The 22,217-nt window shown below is 48.2% G+C and overlaps 1 protein-coding gene across 6 annotated transcripts in view; it reads right to left on the bottom strand.

Annotated features, from left to right (window-relative positions):
- The window catches only part of SLC37A1 (solute carrier family 37 member 1), an 84,737-nt gene that overhangs the window by 25,689 nt on the left and 36,831 nt on the right, over positions 1-22,217 (bottom strand). For 4 of the 6 annotated variants that reach the window (XM_063720909.1, XM_002830731.6, XM_054542578.2 and 1 more), the window contains 7 exons: positions 21,545-21,677; positions 20,814-20,892; positions 16,708-16,843; positions 13,876-13,952; positions 12,788-12,954; positions 9,236-9,273; positions 2,031-2,111 (listed from right to left, as the gene is read on the bottom strand). In XM_063720909.1, coding sequence (XP_063576979.1) covers positions 2,031-2,111; positions 9,236-9,273; positions 12,788-12,954; positions 13,876-13,952; positions 16,708-16,843; positions 20,814-20,892; positions 21,545-21,677 — 711 coding nt within the window. Of the gene's footprint in view, positions 1-2,030; positions 2,112-9,235; positions 9,274-12,787; positions 12,955-13,875; positions 13,953-16,707; positions 16,849-20,813; positions 20,893-21,544; positions 21,678-22,217 lie in introns of all 6 variants that reach the window. The other 2 variants (XM_054542577.2, XM_054542576.2) reach the window with 1 other exon arrangement.

Raw genomic sequence — 22,217 nt, 5'->3', positions numbered from 1 at the left:
ACCATGTGGCCAAGTGACAGCAGAGCCTCATTCTCTTTCCCACATTTGCTCCCCGCTCCCCCAGCTTTCTTTACATGTCTCTTCAAGAGGCCACTGAGAAAGTGCCTGCCATGTGACATAATGCAGCAGCTCTGTCTGAAAAGGAGTGGAGGTGAGGGGCTGGGTGACACCCTACTGAGCCCAGCGGTCACTCTGGGAAAGGGTCATCCAGGGTGTGCAGCCAACCTCATGGGGCACTCTCCCCGCCTACTCTGACCCAAGAGCAATGGCAGGCCTGCCAAAAGGGGATGCCACATAAGCGGGGTCAGCATGCGCCCGGTTGTGGTCGTCACCCTCAGCCTGAAATAAGGCCTGCCAGTGCCTTTACTTACATAACTGGCTCCTTGATGGCAAGTTTGTAAACAGCCTTTCTTAGAGGGCCGGAAAAGGAAACAGAGAAGCTATACTCAGAAGCCAAGGCTAGTTGTATGGGTCGGTTACTACACCAGAAGAAAGGGCCTGTGGTCTTGATTCAGAGCAAGCGGCAGGCTTCAGTATCATCAGAGAGGGGTGACAGCCTTTTGGACACTGATTGGGACATGATTTGTTTAAATGTGAATTCAGAAGTAAGTACAGATTTTAAAGCATTTTGGTTGAATTAGTCACTGCCTATGGTCTCCCTAAAATCCAAGAACCCAGATGCACGAGACATCATTCTTCCCTTTTCTAATATTTCAGCCACTACAAATACATTTCTCCAGTCAATAAAAAAATGAGATGCATGTTTAGTACATTAATCCTTTAAGCTATTTAATTTAAAAAGATAGGGAGAGCAGCCCCTCACACATGCTGGAGGGGTCTTTCTCACAGAGGAGAGGCCCTGTGTCTGCTGTAGAAGGTTAAACCTGATTTAGAGGCCAGGTGCGGTGGCTGAAGCCTGTAATTCCAGCACTTTGGGAGGCTGAGGCGGGTGGGTCACCTGAGGTCAGGAGTTCAAGACTAGCCTGGCCAACATGGTGAAACCCCATCTCTACCAAAAAATTCAGCCAGGTGTGGTGGTGGGTGCCTGTAATCCCAGCTACCAGGGAGGTTGAGGCAGGAGAATCACTTGAACCCAGGAGGCGGAGGTTGCAGTGAGCCGAGATTGTGCCACTGCACTCCAGACTGGGCGACAGAGTAAGATCTTGTCTCAAAAAAAAAAAAAAAAAAAACCAACCAAACAAAAAAACCCTGATTTAGAAAGAGAACAGTTTATAACTTCAATGATTAAACTCAAATTTAAAATGCCTGCTGCAGCTTGGTGTGGTCAGCTAAGCAGCAGCAATGTGAGGAGCTTCTACAAGGGTCGAGGATGGGAAGGGTAGGGGACAGGAGGCTCAGGTGCTAGGAGTGGGCCAGACCTGCACTGAGGCCTCCCTGCTACCGCAGATGACACAGCAGATTAACTTAGCATTTCTGTGTCCCGAATTCCTCATCTGTGACATGGGTGGGGAGGGGGAGATGCCTCCTTCTGTTACCTGTTTCTCCCTTACCTTTTCTTGGTCCCATGATGTCAGTTTTCTGTGTGCACCTCACGTGGCCAGCCCACCGTGCACCCCTCACCCTGACACCCTCTGTGCTCAGGCACCTGCAGACTCTCCCTCCAGTCCCTCACAGCTCTGTTCCAACACTGCCTGCCTAGGGAAGCCTCCCAAGGCCAGCTGAAAATAGAGCCTGTTCAGCCTGCCTTCCTGGCACTTGGCACCGCTTGGGGGATGTCTCTGCCTGCTTTCCGCCTACGCCACCACTGCCCCCAACACCTGGAATAGTGCCTGGGACATTGAAAGCTGCAGAGCTGCTGAATGAATGAATTGGTTAAGTGTAAAATCCAAAGAAAGCCAATAAGGGCAAACTCAAATTTTACTGAAGAAATATAATGAGACACAATTTTTTTAAGACCTGGATGTTTGTGACACATGTCACATAGGCAGAGGGACAGAGAGCCGACGTGGCTCAAAGGAGTTTTCGGGAAGCTCTGACATTCTAGGAAGTGGAAGTTGTGTGTGACTTACCAGAGGCTTGTTCTTTTCGCTCTTCAAGATTTGCTTCTGGAGTCTCAATCTGTTTGTACCATTCTCATAGCCTTTTGAATGCTGGGGGAAAAAAAAAGTTTCATTAGAGCAATACTGATTCAACAGCTAGAAATTAAACCTGGCTTTACTGTAGCAAGGATACTTACTATCGTCCCAAAAAAGCTACCAAGAGGACATAAGACAACTGATTTAAACACAATAATGGTTGATCTCAACACTCCAGACTCTCAGATAATAGAATGTGAAAATAAAATCCTCTCTTGAAGAAAGAGCTAAGACAGAGGTGTAACCAAATGTAAAAATACCCATTAAGCCAACTTAACTTTTCTGAATGGCTGTGGGATTGTTTCAACAGTTTTGAAATGAAAAGGCCCAGACCAATCTTTCCCTTTAACATGTGAGGAACACCTGCCCTCCCTAGGTCAGCCGAATACTTCCGAAGGAAAAAAAACCATCTCTACAGAAGGAGAGTGTGGCTTGCTCAACAGCTCCAGAGTGTGGACCTGCCGCTAGGGGGAAGGGAGGTGGAAGGACTGCACTGATACGCTCCAAAACTCAAAATCATTTCAAAATTATCTCCTGTTACCAAGTGAAAAGTGAAGAAATGAAGGCAGTTTCTTGGGCACTAGATAAAGGTACCATTTCCTAATCATTATTTCTATAGGGCTCTATGTAGAACCCCTTTTGAAGATAATTAATGGTATAAAAATAATTGTTGAAATTCTCTAATGGTAAAATGTCATTGTTGTTTGCTGATGAAATAGTCCAAACAAACTTCCTTTAAAATAAGGAATCAGTCTGTACTTAGAAAGATGTTATTCATTCACTCTAGTATAAATCATAACAAAACAATTTCTAAGGCTTAGAGAGGCCCAGACGATTTAGATTTCTGGCACTAGTGCTGGATGCATTTGAGAAGAAAAACCACCAGGCTTGCATGCTACCTATGACATCTGCAAGTAGAGATCTATGGGGCCTCCAAAAGGCGGGAAACACGGGGAAGACAGAGCATGGGTTAAACTCCGTTCAGATGGACAGTTGGATCCCACCCTTTACATTTCAAGGCATTTCCCCTGAAAAGGTTTCTGAAGGTTAAGAAAAACTATTGATCTTATTACCTGAAAATGTAACAAAATACCTTTAAATATACATTTGTTTTGTGCTCAGAGGGAGGGCAAAGCCTGCCAGGCTAGGGGCGATTATCTTGCCAGTTTATCACCCGATCATTCCAGGCAGAAGCAGAGATGGGTTCCTGTTCCCCAGCACTTGGGCCCCCCGCAGTGTGCAGAGGCCGCCAGCATCACCTGGGCCCTCTTCTTCCTGCTTTTCAGCCAGGAACGTGGGTGCTCAGGCAAAGCCTATCTTACAATTCCTTTTCAGCTTGATGTGGTCAGCTAAGCAGAAATGATGTTAGGAAATGCTAGGAAGTCTCCTGAAAGGGAAGGGGCCTGTCCCTAATGTCCTTTCCCTCCTTCCTGCTGGCTGGAATACAGATGTAATGGCTGGAGCTCCAGGAGCCACTGACCAATCATTCACTCACTCATTCAACAAATAATTATAAAGCATCAACTCTGTGCCTGGCACTGTTCTAATTGGTTGGAATATATCACCTTTGGCATGAAGCCATGCACAGGGAAGAACGAAAAGACAAGAGGAGTCCGTGTCCCTGACACTCAATACACACCCCACATCATCCTGGGCTGGCTCTCTCCAGATTTCTTGAATAGAAGAGAGAAATACCTTCCCATCTTGTTTTAGTCACTGCTTTTGGGCTTTTCTATTGCTTGCTGCTGAACACAACCCCAACTAATTTGAAGATATTAATAAAAAGCATTAATTTTGACACAACTGATACAGGGTTTTGGACCCAATGAGGTCCTAGATTAGGGCACAAAATAGATATCCTAAACCTAAGTAACCTAGGAATCAAATACAAAGCAAAAGAGCAAGTTCCCATGGCTCTTCAATAGCACAGGGCAGAAGCATAAAGAGACACATTCTTATTAGCATCCTCAGACTCAAGGCAAATGGTAAAGAATTGAATACTCTCTTTCATATTAATTGTGATTCATTTGAAACAAAAACTAATTAGAAAAATCAAATCTGGATCAGATCAAGGTTTCCAGTTTACAGGAGATACAGGGGATAGAGGAACACATGAAACACACCCCAGGTACAAGGTCAGCAAAGCCTCAAATGTGGGAAACTTGGTAGAAAAAATAACCATTTTTTATTTTGACAAAAGCAATTCAAAGGAGAATAACACCAAGCCAAAAAAAAAAAAAAAAAAAAAACAAACATTGAGGTCCTATAAATTAGAAGAGGCTTAAGAGGCATATTAAATTAACCAATCAGAAGGAGTGGACCTTGCCTAGGCCTTACTTAAACACAGTGTAAAATCATTTATAAGACAATCAGCAGATCTGACCATTGAGTGGCTGTGTGATAACAGAAAGGATTATAGACTTTAAAAATTTGTAATAGCATTGTTGAGACAGAATTCACATACTGTCCCATTCACTCATTTAATGTTCACAATTCAGTGGTTTTTAAATTCAGAGTTTTGCAACCATCACTACAATCTGAGAACATTTTCATCACCTCCAAAAAGAAACCCCATACCTGTTAGCAGTCATCCCCCCTTTCTTCCCACCCTAGTCCCTGACAACCACTCATCTCCTTTCTGTCTCTAGGTTTGCCTATTCTGGACATTTCATATGAATGAAATCATATAATATGTGACCTTTTGTGACTGGTTTCTTCTGCTTCGCATAGTGTTTTTTGATGCTATTGTAAATGAAATGGCCTTAATTTCATCTTTGGATTGTTGATTGCTAGTGTATAGAAATACAATTGATTTTTGTATACTGGTCTTGTTTCCTGCAACCTTGCTAACTTGTTAATTCACTCTAACCATTTTTTTGAGGACTCCTTATGATTTTCTGTATAAAAGATCATGTCACCTGCAAAGAGAAGTAGTCTTACTTCTTGTCCAATCTGCATACCGTTTATATCCTTTTCTTGCCTAACTGGCCTGCCTGCATTACAATGGTAAACAGAAATGGCAAGAGCAGGCCTCCTAGTCTTGTTCCTGATCTCAGGGGGAAAGCACCCGGTCTTTCACCATTAAGCATGCTGTGAGGTGTGGGTTTTATTAGATGCCCTTTGTCAGTTAAGGAAGTTGCTTTCTATTCCTAGTTTGTTGAGTGTTTTCACATGAAAGGGTGTTGGATTTTGTCCAGTGCTTTTCCTGCTTCTACTGAGATGATCATGCAGCTTTTTTCCTTTATCCATTCATATGATGTATTACATTAACATTACCTGTTAAGCCAACTGTGTATTCCTGGGATAAATCCCACTAGATCATGGTATATAATCCTTTTGTAGGTGGCTGAATTCAGGTTGCTGCTATTGAGTTTTGCATCTACACTCATAAAAGATACTGTTGTACAGTTTTCTTAAGAGGTTTTAGTCTTCTTTTGTTATTACGATAACACCTCATAGAATGAATTAGGAAGTTTCCCCCCCACTTTTATTTTTTGGAAGAGTTTGTGAATAATTAGTATTAACTCTTCTTTCGATGTTTGGCAGAATTTACCAGTAAAGCCATTGGGTCCTGGGATTTTCTTTGAGTGAAATTTTTAAATTAACAATTTAATTTCTTTACTTGTTTTAGATCTATTCAGATTTCCTCCTCTCTTGAGTCAGTTTTGGTAATTTCTGTCCTTCTATGAATTTTTCCATTTATTCTAAGTTTTCTAATTGGTTGGCATATAGTTCCCTCATAATCCATTTTATTTCAGAAAGGTGGCAAAAAGGTCCTGATTTTGGTAATTTGAGTCTTCCTTTATTCTTGGTCAGTCTAGGTGCAGGATGATCAATTTTGTTGATCTTTCCAAAGAACCAACTTTCGGTTTCATTGATTTTCTCTACTGTTTTTCTATTCTTTGCCATTGGTTTTTAAGTGTGATAATGGTATAGTACATTTTGTTTCACATAAAAGAGTCCTATATTTTGGAAACATACTGAAGTAGTCAGAGACAAAATATTAAGATGATTGCTATTTGCTTGCAAAATACATAAGCAGGAGGTGGGAAGGGATAGTATTAGAAGGGGCGTTGATAGAGTCAGATTGGCCAACTGTTGGAAACTTGGGTAATGGGTACACAGGGGTTCATTATGCTGTTATTTTTACCTTTTTATATGTTTAAAGTCTCCATAACAAAAACTTTAAAATATTGGAAAAAATTAGAATTTTATCCTAAAAATAACACTTCCACATGGGAACTTCCCAGAACAAGTCAGCACATCTGAAATCGCGTACAAATGCATTTTGCTTTGCCCAAAAGCTCCCATTTGTGATAAAGGGAAGATACTACAGAAGGACAGCAGCTGATGGGACATTGGCCAAACTGCCCTCAGCTCCCTCGGGAAGGCCCGTGACAAGGGTCTCGTCGGTGTCCTGCACAGAGCAGGTAACATTCCTGCAGGAAAAAGAATTTTGGGGCTGTTTGCAAAAGCTGATAAAATATCCCCAGATATCAGCCATCTCTCCCTCTGCGACCAGCCAACATGGAGAGGCAAGAGGACGAGAAGCTGTTTCTCTGGACTACCTGCCTCATGGCACGTCAGGGACACCTGGGCACCATTAGATCTCAGTGAACTGCTCGGAGAGGATTTGAACAAAAAGAATGAAACACAGGCTTCAGCCCCGAACTCATATACACAAGGAGCAGAAGCAATGCCTCTTGCTTAGATCTCAGTGAACTGCTCGGACAGGATTTGAACAGGGAGAATGAAACACAGGCTTCAGCCCCAAACTTGTACACACAAACAGCAGAAGCAATGCCTCTCTCTTAGATGTGCTCTCATATTCCTAAAAGCTGTGTGTAAGGAAGACCTGCCCCTCCCCAAAACCCCCTGCACGCCTGCTTCCTATCCTCAGGCCTGGCCGCCCCTGGGTGGGAAAAGCTCTTCTTGGAGGGAAGATGTTCCAGGGTGGAAGGTGTGTGCCGAAGTTCTCCCCAGTCTCAAGATGGCTGGTCCAGGCAGCTTTAAGCTACTTGACAGCACGACTGTACAAGCTTGGAAATTGAAATTCATGCTCATGGCAGGAACACGGCTTTTTAAAACATTTTAAAATATTAACCATAGTTTTAAAAACATCATATGGTGTTTGACCTTCCTGAAGGCACTGGTTTTCAAACTTCATTTTGTTTCTTTGTTTTTGTCATCAAGTATCAGAACCCTTCTTTCCATATGAATCACACCCAAGAGCCCGATGTATTAAAAGACAGAAAAAGGACTCTGGCTCCCTCTCCTGCACCAGGCCAGGTGGTGCTCCAGGCGCCGGGACCCAGTGATGATCTAGGCCCGAGGGGCTCGCATCCTTCTGTGAGGGTGACACAGATCAACCAGATGAACTGGTGACGATTTCACATGGGGTGACACAGATCAACCAGATGAACTGGTGAGGATTTCACATGGGGTGACACAGATCAACCAGATGAACTGGTGAGGATTTCACATGGGGTGACACAGATCAACCAGATGAACTGGTGACGATTTCACATGGGGTGACACAGATCAACCAGATGAACTGGTGACGATTTCACATGGGGTGACATGGAGCCACTGGACTGCGTTATGCAAGGGCTGATGTGCTCTGACGTCTGTTTCAATATAGTCTCTGCAAGTGAGGTGTGAAGAAGAGATTCTGGGGAGCAAAAGTGGATCGTTCTAGGAGGCTGATGAGCAGTGGCTCGGAGGAGAGCTGACAGTGGTGACGGGGACCAGGGTGGTAGAGGTGGAGGAGGTGAGAGGGTTTCCATTCCACACCCCCTCACAGAACAGAGCAGAACTGACAGAACATGGCTAAGGATGGGGTGCGGGGCTGAAGGGAGGGGGTGCTGGGCTGGCTCCTCGGGTCTGGCCTGTCCACAGGGTGGACAGCAGCTTCCTGACTGAGATGGGGATGCTGGGGGATCGGCGTGTGTAGGGGTAAAATCAAGACATCTCCTCTGGTCATGTTAAGTCTGAAGGACACTCAGACATCTCCGTGGGAAGGTTGAGTGGTGGTGAGATCTCAGATTGTGGAGCTCAGGAGAGGGGTCACTCTGGGGATAGCACGGTGACTCGACATCAATGCACCTGGGGGTGCTGAAAGGCACGAGCACGCTCTCCTGCAGTGAACGGGCAGACAAGGAGAGAGGAGGCCGCAGAGCAGCCTGGGGGCACCCCCACATCTGGGGTCTGACACTCGGCACAGACATGACTAACATGTTAGCCCGGGGAGGGGAGCCTTTCCCAGAGGGAGGGAAGCATCGGGTCAGATGCGGGTGACAGGTCCAGCAGGGTGAGGCCAGAGAGCTGACCACCCTATGTGTCCAGGTGACGTTGCTGGGACCTGGATAGGCTGTTCCTGTGGGGTGGCGGTGGCCTGCAGACAGGAGGGGTGTCATGCCAGTGGACATGGAGAGCGGGGTGGCTGGGAGCAGGCATGAGGGCCAGAGGGACCTTCTTCCAAGACAGCCATCAATACTACATGAGTGTGCCAGGAATGGTATTTGGGGCGGGGGGTGTGTCCGCGGGAGTCAAGCCCTGGGCCATGAGAGGGAAGGGACCGGTACCACGGGAGGGCTGGCCTTAGCCAGTGGTGACTGGCTGCGGGTGGAGGCAGCTAGGGCAGGGCTCGTTCATGGCAGCCAACGTGGTCAGCAATCCCGCCTGCAGGGCCTATGCTGGCTGAGCTGGGCAGGGGTACAGAAGAGAAGGAATGGCGTGCTGGGCAGACCTCTCGGCCACCTGAGACGTGCAGCCACCAACTTAAGTGATGGCAGCCAGCTGACACGTGCATTTTTCCCCAGTCACGCTGAGGCCCCTGGGGAAACCAGGAGGTGTCCACTCCTGAGGAGGCCTGGCCGGGACCCAGCCTTTGGTTCCCTTAGCATGAAGTCCTTCATCTGGACAGCATCGAACCTCTTGTCTGGGTTTTGTTGATAAGGTTATTATCAGCAAAACCCGAAACAGAATATTCTCTACTCCTAGAACTGCCAATATTTTGAGGGTGGGACTTCTGTCTACCCTGTGTGTTTCTGTCTGACACCGCACAGGCAGGAGCAGGCTGGGGAAGTGGTCAGAACTGCACACTGTTCTAGAAAAGGACAAGAAAACAGGGTCCTTACCGTCACCAGGGTGGAGGAGCACCTGACGTCCTTCGGATCTGAAAGAGCAAACATGAGTGAGGCTGAGCAGGTCCACCACCATGGCAATGCCAAGCAAGCTACATAACCCAAGGGCAGGGCAACATGGGAGCACCGGCGGTGAAACCGGACTGTATGCAGAACTCACGTTAAATGAGTGGATTTGAGCTGCTCTTGCCACTAAAACAAAAGCGGGCAGCTGTGAGTTGCGATGGCTATGTTAACTCGCTTCGTTTTACTAGTAACCTTTTTACTCTATGTATCTGTAACACCATGTTGCATACCTTAAATATACACAATAAAATTTATTTAATAAAACACAAGATGCCATCTTATACCTTTACTAAATCGGCATTCGTTTCAGAAAAAAACCATCGCCATAGCATGCCAGGTGAGGGCAAGGGCACAGCTTGGCTGGCCCACCAGTGACTCCCACACACGCCCCTGCCTGTCCCCCAGTCACTCAGCCTGGCAGCCCACTTGTGTGCAAGGGGGGTATGGCAGATCACCGCCAGCCGGTGCCAACACTGTGAACGTGAACGCTACTTTAAATATGGAAGGTACTTCCCAGCATGGCCAATAATCACAAGCAGAGCACGCGGACGCTGTGCGGACAAGCCCGCGACTCTCATTCAGAGGACAAGCCCCAGAAGAAAAGCAAAACCAGGAAAACCACATCAGGGGAGCGAGGCTGGAAGAATGTCTATAATGAGGTATTTCATGTTATGAAATTCATTAGAAATAAAAATGAGTGGAGATAAAACATCTATCTTGATATGGAACAAACATCTTTGTGTAAACGCAAGAAAGGGAGGAAACTTGAAAAGGAACAGAACCAGAAGTGAGGCTTCAGCGTGTCCTTTACAGATGCCAGCAACCTGCCCCGAGCAATGCGGGAACCCAGAGTCAGACCCCAGGCCTCTAGGTGCTGTGGGAAACCAGCTCTACTTCTTCTCGCTCCACCTCTGCAGCCCCCTCTGACTACCCAGCACCTTGGTCTCTTTATCACCTTGGATGAAACTGGTTACTGCCTTGCAACCCAAACTGAGCTACAGGGCTGCAGGCTCCCCACGGCCAAGTCCATTCCCACACAACACAGGGTGACATCATAGAGGGGCATGCAGCCGCCGAGCATACTCCTGCTGGCCTCAAGGCCAGCATCGAACCTCTTGTCTGGGTTTTGTTGATAAGGTTATTATCAACATGCCATAGGGCCAGGTGGGTCTGCACCCAGAGGTCCGTGGCTGGCTGTGGGGTGCGTTGCCCTCCTGTCCTGGGCACAGCCCATAGGGCGAGGCTACTGACCAAGGACACATGGTTGGCATGTTGGGCATTCCCAATCGTCCACCTGTGATGTATGGTCACCAATTTAAAGGACATCAGCCAACTCACCCCATCGGTATTCACTCACAGTGTGATGCCCCCAGGGGCAAGACAGGGGGTTCCCCTGATATGGCTCTTCCTGGACTTTCACCTTCAGGGACTTGGGCACACACGTCCCTTGGCTGGGACACATTTGAGAACAGCTTCAGAAAGGAGACTCAGAGAGGCCTGAGAAAGGAGCAGGGGATGCCCTGTCCTTTGGGGCTCACCCTGGGCAGAAGACAGGAGTGAAGAAGCAGCAGAGAAAGCCACATCCTCTGTAGACTGCAAAAATGGCACATCTGATGCCTTTAGTACCTGCCCAGGATCAGTGATTCGGGACAAGGAGGGGGCAGAAACAAACCAAGGGGCACTTGATGTTTCCTCCCTATCTGCAAAGAGCTCCTGTTCTCAGACTCAGCATCTAGCCATTGTTGTCACAGCTGGGTCTCATCATTCAGACACAGTGCACCTCCCAGGCACAAGGGGAAAGAGTGTCAGAAGGATTCCCTGGGCAGGAGGTTCTGGTAGTTTGGTTTTGTTTGGCTAGAGATGAAGCATGCAGCCCTCCTTTAGGTGAGTGGGCCTGTGGCCAGAGAGGACCCAGGGACAGGGGGCATCTGGCTCATTGCTATCTGCCCAAATTGGATCAGGGAGGGTTATTCACAAGAGCCGAGCTCTCTCTGCTTACAGACAAGCATCAACATAGGGCTCTGAATGCCTGGAGCGGGTGCTGAGGTCCTGGCCATTGAGCAAGCTTCTTTCCCTTCCACATGTCCTCTTCTCCCCAGAGCCAGCCCCTTTCCAGTTAAGGAAGAGAACAGAAGACCCCATGGACTCTACCCTCAGGCAGGAGACACCCAGGGGCCCCTGTGCGCTAACAAAGAGAGGCACATTGTTCTCCAGGTGGCTGGTGTCTCAAACACTTGGAGAGCAGGGGACAGAACTCCAGGTTCTAGGAACCAGAGCGGAAGAAAACAGGTGGTGGAAACGGCCTTTCTCAGAACTGTAATGACACACCAGCCAGAGCTGAAAGCCACATGTTGGCCCACTGGTGAGGGAGCCAGAGCCCCACCCATCCCATGAGGTCCCTGCTCAGGCTGTTTGGGGTGTGGCCGAAGGCTTACTCAGCCTCTGCAGAAGGGGGGAAAGGGGAGCTGAGTGCAGCCCGGGGCCCCCACTTTTTGCTCACACCAATGGGTGTGTCTGGACATTCCTCATCTGAATGTTTATTTCTATTTTCACCAACATAGAAGCATGGGGTGAGAGTCTCCAAACTCATAGCGTGGCCAGATGATGGTTATCTTAAAAATTAAAAGGTTAGCTTTTGTAAGACAAAAAAAGTGAGCGACTAAATGGAATATGGATTAACTTCTGCATGCAGAGCTGAAGGGATCAGCAATGCCCAGCGTGGCTGGAGGGAGCTGGCTCTGAGTGTCTCTACCTGGCAGGCGGCAGTGGGGAGCTATCTCCTGCCATATGGTTTCACTGTGGTTTAAACTCAATCAAAGAACTAAGTGTTGAGTACAGCTTATCAGAATGGCTTGCGGGATTCGAGCCCCTGTCGTGTGACTGCCGGGGCCACCCAGGGATATCTATTCTTGCTGTAACTGTCCTGAGTCTTCTCAGCACCAGAGCCTGCTGGATCTCTACTTCAGAAGTGAATTTCAAATTCAATTAAATAAAAAGTTTGCTATCGAATCTGAAATGGAATAAGGGATTTGATTTTCCAAGAGACACTTTTTATCCAGTTAAGATATTAAGTAAGTCTTTTATAACACTGTCCAAGATATATCTTATCAGAAGGCAAAGAGCTGACTGGGTCCAATTCAGGTTGTGGTGGCAAGATAGGCATGAGAAGGAACAGCCTGTGGGAAGATGGAAGACTCCCAAGCACCAACGCCTGATGCCGGGGGCAAGGGAGGGCAAGAGGACGGGAGGAAGGAACGTGGACATGGGTCAGTCCAGAATCAGGGGAGAGTAGAAAATCCAGCAAAACCAGGAAAGAACAGGCTCCCCGGGGAAGTCTCCCTGGTAAGAAGAGCGCTGAAGCAGCCACAGGCAAACAGGGTGCTAGGCCACGTAGCTCTCACACTCGCCCCCAAGGCCCACCCGGGCAGGGAAACCCGAGGCCTCCCTTGGTGGGTGGTCTCCAAGGCCATGTGCACTTACGTTCAATGAGGAAGAGAAAGCACACTATCCCCATGGCTGCCACAATGGCTCCAGGCACGACGAAGGACAGGCCCCAGCACGTGGACACCCAGTAGCCAGCGATCAATGACCCCAAGATGTTGCCCACAGAGGTGTGGGAGTTCCAGACCCCCATAATCAAACCTCTCCTGCAACACAACAAAACAGAAGACAGAAGATGGAGCTGAGAAACTGAAACGAGTCCAGCAGTGCAGGGCGCAGCAGTGCCTGCTAAGTAGGGAGTCGGTGCAGAATCAACGAGGGCCGTGCAGACTCTGCTTCTGTGCCATGTAGGACTCGCGATGCTCACGAGAGCTGATGTGTTTATGTGGCCTCGGGCTGTGCCATCATCCATTCCACCTCTCGCTCTGAGCACATTCTGTACTCAAGAAGAAGAGGCCTTTCCCTGAAAGTCTTGGAAGGCCTGAAATTAAAATTTGTGCCTCTACAATCAATTAATACATACAGTCACTTGATGAACTGTCATTTGAACAAAACTCATGGATGCACACACCAGGTGAATGAGGCACAGTATCTAAGACTTAAGACCTGATGACGCTGGTGTTCCCCTTTTAGTTTCCGCATCTTGTTTGCGATCTTCCACCGTAAATAAGCCTTTGGCCTGGCTGAGCTGAATTTTACACAGCCATTTACAAATAAATCTGGACTCGCCAGGCTGGGTCCCAGCTCTGCTACTTTGGTGCTGTGCGCTGGGTGACCCAGGTCGGGACTTCCCAAACTCCCATGTTAACATGTAGCTTCGGCTTCAAAAGGCCTGGGGCAGGGTCCTGGACTCTGTATCTCCCACAACACCTGGGAGGCCAGATGCAGCTGTCAGAGGAGCCGTCGAGTGACACAGACTCCACCGGGCCCACAGTGGGAGGGCGGAGCTCCCCTGTCTCGTGGGATACAGGCCATCTGAATTTCAGCAATTCAAGCCCCAGAGGTTTCAGCCATCTTATTTTAAAGAGGATACTAAAGTGTTTTTGCTGTAATCAGTCTACAGAAAAACTAAAAGTAAAATGGTCTAGTTTTCATCTGCTATTGGAAACAGGGCTGCTTTTTCTCACCTTCCTTTTCCAAACCAGTTGCCGAGGCAGGTGACGACGCTGGGCCAGCCGGTGGTCTGCACCAGCCCGTTGATGACCTGCAGGAAAGGCCAAAGGAGAGACTGACCCGTGGGAAGCAGGCCGGGACAGTGCCGCAGGGAGGTGCACAGAGCTTGCTCTGCTTACACAAAGCAGGGGGCACGACAGCCAGAGATGGACTGTCAATTGTATATTTATATACAGTTTAAACTACATATGTATTTTTAAACCATGTATACAGGGATCTATATATTTTTCAAAATAAAAGCAATACATGCCTATTGTGGAAGTTTTAGAATAAGTAGAGAAAAGCAAGGGAAAAAAACCCAGCCAGAACCCCACCACCAGGAGATCACACCTCATAACAGTGTGGGGCCAAGCTTCCCGGTCTCTTTTGAATCCAAAAACTTCACAGCAAGAGGCTAGGTGCAGTGGCTCATGCCTGTAATTCTAGCACTTTGGGAGACCGAGGCGGGAGGGTCTCTTGAGTTCAGGAATTTGAGACCAGCCTGGGCAATATAGACAGACCCCCTTGTCTACAAAAAATTAAAAATTAGCCAGGTGTGGTGGTGCACACCTGTGGTCCAAGCTACTCAAGAAGCTGAGGTGGGAGGATTGCTTGAGCCTGGGAGGTCAAGACTGTAGTGAGCTGTGATTGCATCACTGCACTCCAGCCTGGGCAACACAGTAAGACCCCGTCTCAAAAAATAAATCAATGCAAACTTTTCAAAGAGAGAAAACCTTTCTTCTCTTTATGAACCGTTTATAGAATTGTACGATAAACATGGCTTGTGAATTGCGTGTTTCCCTTGCCATGCCATGGAGAAGGCACCCTTGTTAATCATTCTCTGGAATGAACACAAACTTGACTTCGCGCCTGGACAAAGTATCTCCGCGCTTTTGAAGAATCCCTGACTTGAGTTTCATGAAGGGACTTGGGGAATGTATTGCTGAGGATGCTCTAGCATCTTGAGACTCGGGGTGGCTCTACGAGATTGCAGGAAACCAGGGCCAGCCTGGCAGCTCCGACCACCTCACTGTAGTAAGCCAGCTCTCTAGAGCAGGGTCCCCAACCCTGGGCCAGCCTGGCACCTCCGACCACCTCACTGCAGTAAGCCAGCTCTCTAGAGCAGGGTCCCCAACCCCAGGCACAGACTAGTCCTGATCCGTGGCCTATTAGGAACCGGGGCCACACAGCAGGAGGTGAGTGGTGGGAGAGTGAGCATTGCCGCCTGAGCTCCACCTCCTGTCAGATCAGCGGGGGTGTTAGATTCTCATAGGAGCGCGAACCCTACTGCGAACTGCACGTGTGAGAGATCTAGGTTGTGCGCTCCTTATGAGAATCGAATGCCTGATGACCTGAGGGGGAACAGTTTCATCCCCAAACCATCCTCCTCTCCCCAACCCTGGTCCTGAGTGGAAAGATTGTCTTCCACAAAACTGGCCCCTGGTGCCAAAAAGGTTGGGAACTGCTGCTCTAGAAGACGCCTGGGAGCCGCTGGTCTACCTGTTGCTGCCTCTGGGCTGACCGGGCTGGGCCTTCACTCCAGAAACATGCTGGGACTCTGGAAAATTGTTTTCTCCTCCCTTCTAATTTTCTATATTACTACACAAGTGTGAATTGCTTTTGTAATTAAAATAGACAAACTTTTTCAAGTGGTATGGCAAAATCTTGAAGAGCAAAATTAAATACAATCTGCTTTGATGGTTTTATAGCATTTCCCTGAGCTATCTGGGGAGCCCCAGAAGCATCACAAAGCCCGAGATGAGCATCATTATTTCAGCAGCTTTCCTTGGCTGCTGAATATTGATCCACAGGACTGCTGGGAAGGGCAGAAGCCAGGAGATTCCGGAAGGGCTCCAGCTCCAAGGGCAAAGCCAGTGCGGGCTGTCCTCAGGCCTTCTCCCCTTCTAGCACGTTCATGATTTCTCCTGTTCTCTCCACTGACTGCCTCACACCCCCTCCTGCTGCCCGACTCCAAAGTTGGCCCTTCCTTCCACCCTTGCATCCCTCTGTAGAGCCCTCAGGTCTCCCCCTTTTTCCTCTCACTGCGACTCAACCAGCCGCAGGTTTTCCTTTGTAGGCTTGGACCCAAGTTGGTCCCTGAACACTCCTAGGCACTGATAAAGGTGTTTCAGTTGTTGACCCAAAACATGGAAAGAAACTAACCCTGGCCCTGAGCCAAATTCCTTAAACCCGCGTATAAACTCTATATGCCAATCCCTCGCTGTGGACAGACCTAGGTGGAACGCCCTGTCCCGCTGTGTGTTGAGACTATAGACTGCAGCCCTCAGTACGTAAGTTCCCCTAATACATGCTTTAAACTGATCACCCAGCATTTAGTGCTTTGTTCTTTGGAATCCCAACCAGCCCCATCTTGGGATGGTTTGGGGCGCTCCCTGGTGGGAACTCCCTGCCACCGCTGTTAGGGTGACTGCAGCTGGGGCTTCAGCTGGAGGACACACCCTCCAACCCCTGAGTGGTCAAATCTTTCGCAAGATAAAACATCTCAAACTTATCCACATGAAGACAGAGTGACTCCCAAGGGCTCTGCATGTCAGTCTCCCTGCCGGGGCACTGACAGACAGCATTCTTTACGAGGCAACTCCTGAAATTAAGGAAAACCTCCTGGTTGCTGGAATTTCTGAGCAGAAGAGAAAGGAAGGACTTTGTTATGTCAGCTGACCCTGACTTCCGACAGGACGCACTTCTGCCCCTTCCCAACATCTTGACAGAGGTGACGTGACATAAACACCCCACCCTATTCACCAAGGAAAACCCATACATGGTGAGCCATGGACCCAAACCCTTACCTGAGTTACCACGTAGAATCCGAAACTGTGGATGTTGTAGAAATACCCTAAGCCGAACAGGGCGGTGAAGGCTCCACTGGCGAGCATCCCAAAAGTTAGGTAATACCTAATCGGCAGGCGTTCCCCAATTATGCCACTGAGGTGGAGAGAAGGAAAGACAAATAGGAATAACAAACACACCCGAATGTGAACAATCTGGTGGCTGTTTCTTGCCGGATGCTTTCATGCTGTTCTCTGAGCTTGGGGAACTCTCAAGTCTTACAATTTCCAGGAAGATTTCATACACCTATTTCCCTACGGAGTGTTTACTCACCAGAAACCAGAGACTGGCAACATCTTAGAAGATTTTATTTCTAGTAAAAGTCCTATCTGTCAAATAATAAAATTCAAACACTATGACTTATCTATGATAGTTGCCAATGAAAGGAAACAGGAACTTGTCTTGCTAGTTAATCCTGCTTTCACATAAACCATATCCAGTAAATGTATATAGTGTCTTAAAATTCCAATTGTCAAACTACACCAAATGTCATGAAAAGAGATCACTTATGACCCTGAGCAAGTCATTCAGCCCCACCAGCTGTAATTAAGTCACCTGTGTTAATACACCTGGCTGGCTGGGCTCAGTGGGGAAGTGGCTTTCAGCTGCTTTGCCACTACCACCTCCTGCCACACCACTTTGACCTGATTTAAAGGCAGAAGATTTGTTCTATGGTAAGGTCTGAAACGCTGGGGTGGCATCTCTCTGATCCTTCTGAACAGCAATGCGATTCACTAAACAGCTACCCTCTTTGGTGTCTTATCTTCTAGAGCTGTCTGGGGATCTGGTGGCATAAGGGATGCTTAGTGCATCACTAAAACAGCCTCGAGGCGGGTGGTAAAGCACGTCTCCAGCTTCACAGCAGGGAATAGACTTAACAGTCTTCAGCCGCCATCACGGCACAATACCTAATGCCATCCAAAACATCCCTTACTGTTTTATGGGAAATGTCACTATGGACCAATTTAACATTGTGACTTATTAAGTAAACAGAAAAGCTGTAGAGTGTCACGGATGGACGTGAGCCCTTCGCAAGCATTAGAGACTCCATGGGTCTCACTTTCTTCTGTAGGGTCATTCTAGGAGTCAGATAAACAGGAAACCTAACACACAGTGACACCTGCCTGTCATGAACCCCACTCCGGGAGTCAGCTCCAATGTTCTCAGCTTTCATCTCAAAAACCTACACCAGAGAGCTTTTCCTTCTGAATTCACCAAGTAAAAAAGATCTACCTTGGATCATGCAAATGACCTTTTAAACACTAAAGCAGAAGAAAGTAACTTAAAATTATAGACAACATCCAGGTGAAAATTTCAGCTAAAACCTCATCACACACAGACTCAAGAGCATTCTAGAGCTAGAGAGTTACCGACTTCAACCTGCCCACTTCAGAGACCAGGAGATAGGTCCCTGAGAGGCTGACTGACCTGCCCAGGTCACAGCACAGCTGGCAGAACCAGATGGGCTCCTGAGAGCTGGTGCTGCTGGATAGGCTTAGAAGTATTCTCTAATCTTGCTATATGATTTGGGCCTACTTTGATCTCTACTGAAAAGTTTTAAAGAAAAGGTCTAATTGAACAAACACCACTTCACATTATATGGGACTAATACAGGGATTCAAGTCCACGCTGCACCTGCTTGAACCCACCAGGCAGTACCTGGGCTGAATGGCTGTACCCTCTCATATCTGATTTCATCTGACATAGCAAACAAAACATCACCCATCACTGAGACCTCAGGTAGGGACTGTCACACAAAAAGGCCCCTTCAATGCAGCAGCACGTGCCCTTGTTTTCAGTCATGAGTTTACTGTGTAGATGTCACATTAGACCAAATTTTGTTTTAATAACCTTACTGACAAGTTGCATAAGAATTATCTTTACCGATAAATAAGCAACAATAAACCAGTTTATTTACTTAAAGCAGGCTTTCTGAACCTCAGCACTATTGATACTTTGGCTCCGGTAATTCTGTGGCATTGGGGGCTGTCCTGTGTGCTCTAGGATGTTTAGCAACACCCTGGTTTCAAGCCACTAGATGCCAGCAACATCCCTTCCCTGGCTGTGAAACCCACAACTGTCTCTAGACATTACTAAACGTCCCCTAGGAGACAAAACTGCCCCCAGCTGAGAACCAGATTTAAATACAGTTTTCTAGTAACTGAGAAAAACACACTCCCACTTTGGGTCTTTTTATACCACAGATTATTTGTGTTCAGTAAGACTGCAGTGTGGGGAATATAAACATTTGACCTCAAAATGGAGAAGGTCTGGCAGCCTGGCTGAGACCCAGGCCCTAAGGAAGCCCAAGGTACACACCGCACTCTCTCCAGCTAGGCTCGTGGTCTGCTGCACACCACACACTCTGGGATTCCGAATCTTTATTATTCATTTGTTCACTCAGACAAGTTCTGCAGCAGGAGGCAAATACACACGTTCAATAAAGGGAGAGCTATGCACTCTCCTCCAACAGCAGACACTGCCTGCCTGGGCACCAACCACCCACCAGGGCTCTGAGCGGGGTAGGGGGGCCCAGGTCTTGACGATCCCACACTCTGGGCGGGTCTCAGGGAAGCAGCTAAACATTTATGGGGATCCCTGGGGTTCTCCAGGCTGTAAAGACCTCTGTCTCTGAACAAAAGCCTCTTGGGACCACAGGCCTCAGTCCCTGGCTGTGGTTTGACTATGGTTGGTCTCCATCAAAACTTGTGTTGAGGCTTGGCCCCCAGTATAACTGCGTTGAGAGGTGCAGGGAGCTTTGAAGGGCATTTGGATCATGAGGGATCCACCTTGACGAAGGAGTGAATCCGCAGGAGTGAGTGGCCGTGCTCTCAGGACTGATGAGCTATCGTGAGAGGTGAGAGCTGGTTGCTATAAAGCAAAGTCACCCCTGTGCTGTATCTGTTTTGTATGCCCTGCTCACTGCTAACCCATCTCACAGGGACCTCTGCTAGGTGACGCCCTCCACCACATTACAATGCGGCACGAGGCTCTTGCCAGATGCAGCTGCCCAATCTTGAACTTCCCAGTTAGATAAGAGCTAAATACACCTTTTTTCATTATAAATTACTCAATCTCAGATATTGTGCTAATAGCAACAGAAAATGGGCTAGAACATCCCTATACTGCCTTTAAAAAAAATACCTGGCTGGACTGACACAATAGCAGTTTTTAATCAGCCAATCACACGTCCTATGACCCATATAATATTCACCACCTGCCTTGGTCAGCTCAAAGTGGGATCAAGAATGGGCTGGGCTGGCAGCACAGGCCAGGCACCGTTCTGAGCTTCTACATACATTAACTCAATCTTTGCCCCAATCCTATGACATAAGAACTATTATTTCCTCCATGTTGCAAAGGGGAAGCTGAGGCCCAAAGAGGTATAGTAACTTGCTCAAGGCCACATCCTAGCAGGTGGTAGAGCTGGGATTCAGATCCGAGCCGGTGTCTCTCTGGAGTTCCCCGCCCACCACGCAGAGCTGCCTCTGCTGCACTCAGAGCTGGGACTCAGATCCGAGCCGGTCTCTCTCTGGAGTTCCCCCCCGCCATGCATGCCTGCCTCTGCTGTGCTCAGGGTTCTGGGGCCAAGCTGGGAATCCAGCTAGAGCTGTTCAGCACATCCTGTGCCAACTGTTCTGATCATCAGGTGAAATTCGTTATTTGGGGCATGTAAACAGATGGCAACCTCTGAACCACAGGAGAGGTTGGGCTCTGCCGAACAGGAAACTAGTCCTCTGTTCCTGAATGACCACGTCCCAGGATCGGCAGGATTCATGGTAGGTCCTAAACCTCAGGGCCAGGAAAGCTGAGGGCAGCCTGTGTCAATTGGCACAGCGCCCGGGACACGGAAATCCTCTGCCTCGAGGTCCTGTGTTGTGGGCACAGCACACGCACTTGTTCTCTCCTAAGCTTGGCCTCATCTTTGGGAAGGGAACAGCAGGGAAGCCAGTGGCAAGAGAGGGCCTCAATCCCGCGTACCTGTGCACTTCGGCATAGCGGATGTTTTCTCTGCACGGAGGGGCCAGGTAACCAGGAAGCGTCTGGAAAACTGAAGCAGACCTACCTGAGGTACATCCCCACGGCGTAGGCGCACAGGAAGGAGTAGTCCAGGGCCCCAAGCAGCTGCTGATAGTTGTTCTTATCTATATGAATTTGAAATTCAACAGGAAAAGCTCAGTATTGTTTAGTTTATGTTCTAGAGCACGGCTATAAAACACAAAGCATCTGTTCCCGAAATCTGGGTGTACTTAGTGAAACGTGTGGTTTTCCACACAGAAAACAAGGCGGTGCATTTTCCGTTCAGTTTCTTGCAAAGGAAAATGAAGTCACCGCAGTTTCAAATAATCACTAAATATAATACAGGCGTCATTCAGATGAGATAAAATCCCCATTGTGCATGGTGGCTGCACATTTGATTGATGCCTTTTGTTTTACGTGTCCATTGGCTTTTCTGCAGCATGCTTGCCTAGGCCAGCACCCACACCAGCCCCTCGTGTCTGTCTCTTCTTCCCACCCACAGAACTATGCCCTGCAAGTCCAAAATACAAAATACAAATGATCTTCAGCACATTTCCCCATAAAGAGAACCTTCTTTCAGGAGGAACAGCTCTGCGCACAGGCGCTGTGGACACAGTGGCGGTGAAGTCATGTGCTTTTTGGTAGGAGAGGGCTGTCATGGAAATGCAGTAACATCTGGGAACAGCATTACTGCTGCTAAAATTATTAATAGCAAGGCTGGAAGGACCCTGGAAGGACAGCCGCTTCAGCTCCTGGACAGACTGATGATCGACTTACCAAATGGTGCCCAGCCACAGTCGGTCTCATTGTCAGGGAGCTGGTGGGGGGCAACGGACCCAGACTTGCTGCTCTGGCTGCTGAATCTGACGTCAGCTTCATCCCAAGCAGTGCAATACTTGTGGAGCTCACCCTGGGACGTGATGGGAGGGCAGAAGCAAGGAGAGGAAATGCCCTCAGTGAGGCTCAGCATGGGGCACAGAGAGGAACAGTCACCCCTCCTCTCCCAGCAGCCTGCCCAGGGCACCTGCACCCTGCATTCTAAGAGGGACACAAGGCGCTGCTGGCGGTGTGTCTGCAGGACCCACAAGAACGCCTGCTGGTGACGTTTCAGCAGGACTCTCCAGCAAGCCCACTCCTGAGCACACAACGAACATAAGCCATCTTCATATGCCACCGGAAGACGAGCCTCGGGAGCAGTTTTAGTTCTAAGAGCTCCAAGCTGAAAGCCGACTGCCTGTCATCCTTGACCACCTGTCCACAAGGAAGAAGGGGTACATTTTCCTAGATTCACACAACTGAATGCTACACACCAGTGAAAAAGAACAAGTTACAGGTCCAGGCAACAATGAGGATGAACCTCACAAATACAACATGAAGCAGAAGAAGCCAGACACGAAAGAGTACAGACTGCAGCATTCCACTCATAGGAAGTCCAAGGATGGGCAACGCA

This window comes from Pongo abelii, chromosome 22 (assembly GCF_028885655.2).
Source record: "Pongo abelii isolate AG06213 chromosome 22, NHGRI_mPonAbe1-v2.0_pri, whole genome shotgun sequence".
Taxonomy (NCBI): Eukaryota; Metazoa; Chordata; class Mammalia; order Primates; family Hominidae; genus Pongo; species Pongo abelii.
The sequence above is the reverse complement of the archived record's forward strand: the minus strand, read 5'-3'. Positions and strand labels throughout refer to the sequence as shown.